We start from the raw sequence: 9,805 nt of genomic DNA on the forward strand, positions 1-9,805 counted from the left end.
AGAAAACTCCTACAAAAGAGATGGATAATTCCTCATTTTTATGACGTCACACGCAGATTTTTTGAACGACTTTTTTGTCTTTGTTTTTAAAAGTTTAAACAAGAAGTACAACATCCATAAAGAAGCATATAAAAATAGATGTTGTCTTCAAAAATTAAAATCAGCATGTTTCAATCGAATGAACGGAAGAGACTTTCTAATCAATACATCAATTACCTATAAAATGTCAAACTTAACGAACTCTTGGCTTTTCAAAAATATACGAAAAAAACATATATTAACCTTTACAGAATTAAAATTATAAGCCTTTACCTGAAAATGCCAGACTAAGCAGGGCTGTTAGAAGCGCAACTAGAACCAGTCTGTTGATAGGGGTCTCCATTGTCCTAAAATACATACATTTATCACTCTAGATGCTCAATCAGACACAAAGTCCGTTCAACTTGAAAGGAATTTGCTATAAATTTTTGTTTATAAATTATTAAAATCATAAAATAAGACCGGTGATATCTTATTACCCATTAGAGTAAAATACTAGAGGGAGAAAGGGTTAAATAAAGTTGTATCTCCTCATCGCAACCGCCTTGTGCAAAGTAGCAGAAAATAGTTTAGAAGGAGACGAAAGAGGTCTTTGATAAAGGAAGGGAGGTAGTTGTCTGTATATACATCTATACTATAGATCTGTTTATTTCCCCCAAGAAAGCTTTTATCCAATAAAAAAAAACATGTATATTTCCTAACCAATGATGAGGTCGAAATTTTCCGATATTGTTTTCTGTTGGACTATTTAAGCAATTGAAAATATTGACCTTCTTTATTTATCCTAAATACGTTTCCATCATGACTCCGATTACGATTTATTTTCACAGATCTTAACCGAGTCATATTGAAAATCATCTATAGCATTTGAAAACAAACAATTCTCCACGAATATCAAAATAAAAATTATTTAATACCAGTTTTGTTAACCCGTGTTTTCAGTGTAACAAAAAGGTTTTATTTTTATTCTTAGAATTTTGCATCAGCAGAAAGCTGTCTATAATACGATGCGAGAATAACTATTCAGGAATGACTCAGAATTCGATTTATTCCCGCTAGTTCTTAACCGGTTCTGAGTCATACTGAAAATTCGTGTATCGTTTCGAGCCATACAGAAAAATACAAACTCAATTTAACGTGAATTAATTTTATTCAAATGTACTTAGATGTCCTTCAAAAGTAATCTAGGCAAACAAAATTTAGATTTTAATTTTCCAACTCATGAAGGTAAACAAAGCAACTTGATATTCTCATTGCACAGTGAGGCAAAGAAAGAAATATAATTATCCTATTCATCTGATATTTGAATGATGATTCTTAATACTATAAGGTACACCAAGAGACATTTCTATAATCAAATCTTAAATGAAAGTGTATCCTTTTACTGTATCCTTTATTTAAGCAATATATTTGTGGTCAACTTTGTTTAGACTTACAAATTAATGTTCTACTTTTAAAGTTTTGACACTCTACAAGAGTTATTGATCTTTTGTCCTTCGTTCTGATTTAGAGCTTCGGTACTTATGGATGTTGTCATCCTTGTTTTCTTGATTTCATTACTTTAACGAACAACATGCTAATACAATAGAGCAATGTAAACATAGAGTGAGCAAAAACCTAATTCGTAGCATCCACTTTGTTATTACAAAGAAGTATGCATGTTTAAAATTTGATATAATTTTTTTTACAAACAAGTGATTTAAGTTAGCTAATTAATTCTAAAAAATATTTCAGTTCTTGCAAAATTTTGGGGGGCAACACAACGCAGTAAAGAAGACGTTTCAATCTACCCTTAAAATTTTAGATTTATTTTGTTTGGTGGCTTATTCATGGATTTTAGTACTAAATTAAACGCAAACAAGCTTAAAACAGGAAACATAAACATCGACGTACTTACATAATTAGACATGTTTATAAAGATGCTTCCCTTTTCAAATGGTAATTTTCCTAGGCATCGATAAAAGAAACAAGGATGACAACCTCCATAAAAGCGAAGCACTGAAACGGTAGGGCAAACGGACATTAACATTGTATAGTGTCAGAACTAAATAATATGAATATAAATGTATAAGAGTCGAAGCAAAATTGTGAGTAAATTTGTTTAAAAACTGCTTGATACAGAATAATGTTTATGGACATACTAACATTTTCAGGACTTGATTGTAGAGTTGTTTTGCTTATAATATTGTACTTTGTTGTCCTAGGAATCAGTATTTAAAAAATCATTCTGATAATGATTCTTAATCGTACATAACTACTGCAAAGTTTGAAATCTATAGAACAATTCTAACATGCCTAAATTAACTAAAAAGGCTATCCGTCACGGACGTCCCGACCGACCCTAATTATAGAAAAGCTCCGCTTTAAATAATCCGGTTTAAAATCGTTAGGAAAGCGTTACTTTGATGCAATCTCTGATCTCTAACAACATTCTATTACAATGTACTTCTACTTATAAAACAGGGGGAGAACTTAAAAATATTTGCAGGTTGACAGAAAATAACAAATTTGAACAAAACAATTGCACCCAGTTTTATAACTGAGGACAAACGGACAAAGGCAATTATAGAAGTTAAGTGTCATTAACAAATAGATTAAGTAAAGTATGTACTTGATGTTCAGGAAATCTTCACAAAAATTCAGATGTATATCTTGAAAAGCAGGCGAGAAATTAACGTTTCCCAAATGACGTATCTTATAGACAGATAGACGGACTTCTAAAGATTACAATTAGTGGTTGAATTGTTAGGACACTTAACTGAATCCTATTTCGATAAAGTTACTTAAAGTTGTTAAGCCAACGAATAAGAAAACGTTATCATAAGACTTTGGGGACTAATATAATAAACTGCCCAATGTCCCCTCCTTCCCTGATTCCTTTGAGACAGGCTGGACAGGAGGAGAGTAAAGATTAAAAATATTTGCACTTTGACAGAAAATAGCAGAAATTTTAACAACAAAATTTAATTTTGACCCAGATTTTATAACACGTAAACAAGCATAATGTATTACATATGCGTGCAATTGAGCGTTAAGCAAAATACATAATTCAATTCACTTTAAAAACATTGCAAAAATAACAAAGTCTTATTTGATGGAAAAGGCTAATTAATATTGTTTGTTATTCGCAGCTGTTCACATGCTATTATATAAAGTAGTAAGGTTTTTTTTGACTGTCCATAAAGATCTCTGGATCTACTGCAGTTCACTGTAAAATATTGCAGGTAAGCAATATTTTCAAAAATCTATTAATTCTAAAGGCTGCTCGCTGCCAAACGGCTGAACGTACAGATCATACCCGCACACCATTTTAAGCGGCATAAGAAGGCCTACAAATAATCTGGAATAGCCAAGATCCAATTATGCACAGGGAAAACTTCACTGAAGAAAAAAACGCGTAAAATAGGTCTTTTTCGCGCATTTCTCTGCACTGCAAGATAATTATGCATTATTGATTTATGGCTATTCCAGATTATTTGTAGGCCTTCTTATGCCGCTTTAAACAGTGTGCGGGTATGTTATGTACGTTCAGCCGTTTGGCAGCTAGCAGCCTTTCAACTTCATAGATTTTTGGAAATATTGATTACCAGCAATATTTTACCGTGAACTGCAGTAGATCCAATAAGTTCATCTACACAGATGGAATTTGATTTATAGAATTATACAAATTCATCGTCCATTGTCTTATCTTTTAAAATCACTGAATTTAATATAAGAAGGATGACAACATCCATAACAATGCAGTACCGAAATGGAAGAAAAAGCGAACGTTAACACCTGTAAAGTGTGAGAACTGAATAAGCAAAACATTTACAAATGTAAAAGTCGAGACGAAATTGTACGTAATTTCCTTTTTACAAATTTGCTTAAATACATATAATTTTAGATCTTGATCATAAAGATGCTTTTTTTATAGCATTTTACTTTGTTGTCCAAGGATTAGAGTAAAACAATAGAGGGAGAAAGGGTTAAATAACTGTATCTCCCCATCGCAATCGTCTTGTGCAACCTTCCTATTGGGTCATTGAAAATCAACCAATGGTATATCTTATATTAACACAGCTAAGTAGCAGAAAATTATTTAGAAGCAGACGAAAGAGGTCTTTGAAAAATGAAGGGAGGTAGTTGTCTGTATATACATCTATACTATAGATCTGTTGTCCAAGGAATCAGTACGTACGGACATTCTTATAACTATCATTCAGTTGCTACTAAATCAGACATAACTACTACAGGAATCACCATACAAAGTTTGTAATGGATAAGGCAATTTAAACATGCATAAATTAATAAAAAGAGCTATATGTTACGAACGGGCGGACGGACCGACCCTAGTTATAGCATATCTTTGCGTTTACCAATACCTGTCCGCTGCCTTTACTGGGCTATATTCTCCTTTTCTCATTGGGAATTTCAATCTAATTATTTCTCATCTCAAATAAACAACATCCAACAAAATTGAAAATATTTCTGAAATTAGGGTAGGTACTGGTACATTTGTACATTCATATTTTACACAGGATTATTAACAAATTACTTAAAACTTATATTTAATACCAAGCCCCTAGAGGTCTTAAGGCTACTTAAGGTGGTTAAGGTGGTGTTGAGTCGACCCCCACCACTTTTAATTTTAGTTTCAAATAAAAGTAAAATCCAATTTTGGGATATTCTTTTACTAAATGGTTTGTTTATTAATTTAGTTTAGGTTAGGTTATACTGAATACTTAGTTGGGCATGTTAATTTACTTCTTTTCAATTTATTTTGTGCTTTTAGATATTACTAGCCTCTAGGGGCTTTGCCCCAAAAGGTAAATAAAAAAAATAAAGTATTTCTGGTGCTGCCATTTTTTGTGAAGTAACTGCCTCAAAACTATTTTTTTAGGGGGAGTGGATTTTCATTTTTTGTGGGGGTTGGGGTGTCCACCCCCCAAGAAAACAGCTTAAAACCACCACAGGAGGTATATTCCCTGAATAGTAGAGCCTATTCGGTTCAGCGGTTACCGAGATCTTAAGCTTCAGACACAAGGACAGAAATCAAGCTACTTTGTAATTATTATTGTAGATATCTTATTGTCCACAATTGCAAAAATCAAAACCAAATGTAAATAATCCTACATTTTGACCAAGAAACCAAACTTAAACATAATTTGTTATAAACAGTTTTAAAATCTTTCACTAACAGATTACCCTAAATGTAGGAAAAACTTAGATATCTTCAAATATATCACTATTCAAAATTATTTGTCACTAGTAAAAACTCACAATAACAATAAAAAGAAAAATAATGATTTGTTATTAAAACTTTACTAAAGTACAATTTGAGTGATAAGTTTACTCTGAGAGGTGAGGTATGTGTGTGTGAGGGACAGTATGTGTGTGTGTGTTTGTATGAGTGGGTAAGGGTTAATGTGTGTGTGTGTGTGTGTGTATGTGAGTGTGTGTGTGTGTGTAATATAAACATTATTTAGTGTTGTTTGTCCTGTAGAGATTAGACTCACTACGTAACTGAATATCATATTCCTGAGCGCGGCGTAAACTTTATACTACTACAATGCTTAAAGCTCAATTGAGTGTCCATACATTGAAACATATCATATAAAACGACCGAGCATTGCTTTATTCTCTTATACAAGGGACTATTGTATGAAATTATCAAATTCGAAATGTATCTAAGTTAATGAAAAAGGTCTTTTTTATCAATTTATATGGGTATAAATTTTGTATAAACTAGGCTAGATTAAAAAAAAGTTCCTAAAGTTTTGAGTCAAAGACTAAACCTTTCGGGAATTGTATAAAACACAGCCCATTGTTCCCTCACTCCAATAACTTTTAAGTTTGATTAGCTATTTTTTTTTTATTTACAGGTTTAAATAAACTCCTTTGAAGTGAGTTGCTTACTTGGTAAGGTAAGTTAGGGGAGATAGTGGGGTTGATCGACATATTATTTCTTGGATGTTGCACCAGATTTCCATGTTCTCTAATGAAGTAATGCTCGATGCTGGCTAAAATAAATCTACCCATTTAACCACATTCCCTAACTTTCTACTAGATGAACAAACTGAATAATGATAAAGGACCATTGTAACAACCTAAATTGACGACAAACTTTGCCCTTTCTATATATCCATATATACATATTATATCCATTGTGGGGTATGAATTAGTTTTTGTATTATACTTACCTTTTATATTTACCTTTTTCAGTCTTTTTATCAAATATTTGAAAGCGAAGCATTGTTATAGTTACAACTACTACTATGTGGACGGAAGGACAGACAAAGTTAGATATAGAGTAATTTCACTGTCAAAAGAGAGTACTACGTAATATAGCTCATACTTAAAATCTTTCAGTGTTAGATACAAAGTAGTCCGATAACGTATGCAAATTTAAAAAATACAATGTAAATAACCCACTTGTCCCCCAGGCAACCCCCCGCAAACACACCCTTGGGACACCAACGGTCACATGGTCACGCTGTGTTCTTTGATGCTTGGATCTGGTGCATGACGCCTTTTTCAGGATAAGGACAACACGGCGTGTGAACTAACCAAACGGCATGTCGGTCCTATGGACCAAAATCACAGCAGTGATTGGTGTGATCTAATCACAACCACGACATCCCCTATAGGCAACCAGTAGATACATAATGTATGGAAACAATCATACTACAATGCACAACTTATATATATAATGTAAACTGTAAAAGTATATTGTATAACGGATGGGCCAACAACACTTTTGTGTTTTTATCCAATCCGTATAGCCATGTGGCTAATTTTTCCAATGCAATATTGTATTCTTCTGTTTTTCCGAAATAAATTATTATTATTATTATTATTATTAATAACTGAAAATTGTATTGATAATTGGTTTAAGATTTTTTAGATTAGAAATTTTACGAAACAAAATATTTGTAAAGTTGGAGAAAATCAGAATATGTACTGTACAAAATCGTACACCGAATTATCCTGTCCTTATGCCATGCAAGTCATTGATAGAAAATAGAGATTTTTTAGGCATTTGCGTCACAAATAAAGGGACTGGTAAAAACTTTCAAAATCTTTGACTTTATCGTTTACTTAACCCCTTACAGTCGGGCCCCTTGCCGCACCTTAATCAGTCGGGGGGGGGGGGCGTTCAACGCCCCCCCTTATTATCTCAGTTCCTATTAGAGCTAGAGGGCTAAGTTTTTTTGTGTAAGTCCCCTGTGTTATGATGAATTTCCGACTTTCAGTAAGTCAAGGTCAATTTTCGCTTCCTTCACCTTTTTATTTAACAACCTTTGTTTTCAGGTCCCTTTTTTACTTAAAAATTTCAAACGGCTGTAATTTTTTTATTTTTGAAGCTAGAATAAAATTTGTTTTGCAGAAAATGTTTATCTTTGGGTAAATTTTATATTTGAAATATCAAAATGTAAATTTCAGCGGCCGCAGCTGTACTAGGCAGCTGCCAGCCGCCGCAGTCGGCGGTCGGCGGGAAAACGGCGGCGGATCTTTATTAAATTTTAATACGTTATGTAGACATGTAAGAAAAGCTTAAGTTTAAAATTTGAAGTCTTTAAGTCAAAAATTGCGGCCACAGGAGCCATTTAAAGATTTCTGGAGACCTGGAGGATCAGGACCTGCAGGATCATACCTGGAACCTGAAATTGACTTGAACACCTGTATTTAATATGAGGATGTACTACTAGAGGATATTTTAGTATTTTGGTAAGATAAAATGCTTTGTTTAAGTCAAAAAAATATTTTTGCTCTTTACCTGGATGACCCTGCCAGGTTTGATGGCATCCTGTGCCCGCCAGGATGGAGATATTCAAAAAATTTCAACTCTCAGTTATGTCTCATACCCACACATAAAAAGTCAAGCAGTTTGGGCTCTTTATCTTTCACACACAGAAAATGAGGTAGAAAAAACCGGATGGGGGGGCGTTCGACGCCCCCCCCCCCCGACCGTTAAGGGTTAATGTTTAATTGTTTAATTTTAAGTCACGTGTAAAGCTTTTCTAAAAGTATAGCCCAATCAGATCTGCTATTTTGGAAGAAAAATTTGCGCTTACCATAATGTGTAAGTTTTTACACTTACATTGACCAAGTGATCGAACATATTATTACTTGGATGTTACACCAGGTTTTCATGTTCTCTAATAAAGTGAAACTTGCAGTGGGCTGAAATAGAGATTACTACCATCTTCCCCCCACCATACCATCTACTAAAATATTGAGGGTGGTGGTACCCTCCCCCCTCCCCCCCCCAAAAAAAAAATAGTTATAAACTTTCCTAGGACCTGTGATACATTGTAAATAAGAACCACAACGGTTCAGTAGCAAGATCCTTTGGTACAAACAGACAAACAAAGATCATGTTACTTTTATATCAGGATAAGATATCTCTCAAAGCCCCTGAATCAAGTGTTTTCTCGTGACTGAACTTGAGTGTGTTTGTGTATGTGTTATATGTTAGGAAGGGAGGGGACATTGGACTGAAATTTTACCTTGGTACCCAAAGTTTTATCTTATTCGTTGGCTTAAAAACTTTCATTCAAATTTTATTGTTTTTTTATACCAGCGATGTCCCAATAATTTAATACTCAGGAAGGGTAATTTTTCTTGTCATCAATGTGTTGCACATCAATTTATCGTCCAATGTCTTATCCCCTAAGATCCCTTTTGTTGTGGTATGTTTGAGTGCTTCATACACTTTTGTGGATATGAAATTTCATTTGTGTGTTTGTTTTAAAAGGGAATCTTTTCTATCTTAAAGGTCGGTCCATCCGTAACGTTTAGATATTTTTATATTACATGCTAATTTTTAACTTTGGTGACAATTTTGTATGATATTATTATCCTATTCATTAGATTTTTGTAATAATGATTCCTAGGACAACAAGGTACATAATCATAAGAGTATCTCTATAATTAAATCCTAAAAATGTAAGTATGTCATTAAACAATACCCTGTAATTAAGCAGTTTTTCAGCAGATTTACTTACAGTTTTGTTGCGTTCGACATTTATATTTTGATTATTCAGTTCTGACACTATACAAGTGTTAATGTTCGTTTGAACTACCATTTCAGAGATTCGCTTTTATGGATGCTGCGATTCTTGTTTGTAACAAAGTTACTCTATAATTTACTTTGCCAGTCCGAACGTCAGTCAGTTTGTCAGTCTTTCAGTTCGTATCGCTATAGAAGAACTGTAATTTTCTCGGCTGCTATTGAATATAGAAAGGTGCAATTTTTAGTGTTTCCTATGACACATGCGCATCTATAATTTACAATGCTTTATCCGTCTCCATGTCGGTCATGCTTCGCTACTTATGTATGTTGTCATCCTTGTTTCTTTTCTATACATTTTCATGCAAGTATATGCAATATTAAATATTTTAGGCACACAAGAATAAGTTATTGGTAATTTGAAATTTATAAATCAAAATATAAATTTTACTTTATAAGTAGCATTTTAGCTGGTTTTTAAATCTTTTTATTTAATAGTAAGCTAGCGGCTACGCTTCTCTTGGGAGGGTGGAGGTACTCAGTGATCCAAATGGATATATTATATGTGGATAAATTGACAAGGGAAAATTTCTCGCCAATTTAGGTTGATGATAAGGACCTCTTTATCGGTCAGTTCGTTCCTCCAGAAAGAGGAAAGAAAATTAAGTAAAGGAGGGGATGGAGTTATTTTAGCCAGCTGCGAGAATTACTTTTTTAGAGTACATGAACATCTGAGCTGGAACTTTAAATCATTTTGATGGTGCGCCATAT

The 9,805-nt window shown here is 33.4% G+C and overlaps 1 protein-coding gene across 2 annotated transcripts in view; it reads right to left on the minus strand.

Annotated features, from left to right (window-relative positions):
• The window catches only part of LOC145312280 (carboxypeptidase inhibitor SmCI-like), a 34,772-nt gene extending 30,254 nt beyond the window's left edge, over positions 1 to 4,518 (minus strand). For both annotated transcript variants that reach the window (XM_080151520.1, XM_080151521.1), the window contains exons 1-2: positions 4,404 to 4,518; positions 313 to 386 (exon numbers count right to left, since the gene is read on the minus strand). In XM_080151520.1, coding sequence (XP_080007646.1) covers positions 313 to 386; positions 4,404 to 4,444 — 115 coding nt within the window. In that variant the 5' untranslated portion in view covers positions 4,445 to 4,518. The remainder of the gene's footprint in view (positions 1 to 312; positions 387 to 4,403) is intronic.
• Positions 4,519 to 9,805: the final 5,287 nt, after the last annotated feature.

The sequence above is a fragment of the Acartia tonsa genome, chromosome 2, assembly GCF_053477335.1.
Source record: "Acartia tonsa isolate MP-2025a chromosome 2, ASM5347733v1, whole genome shotgun sequence".
Lineage (NCBI taxonomy): Eukaryota > Metazoa > Arthropoda > Copepoda > Calanoida > Acartiidae > Acartia > Acartia tonsa.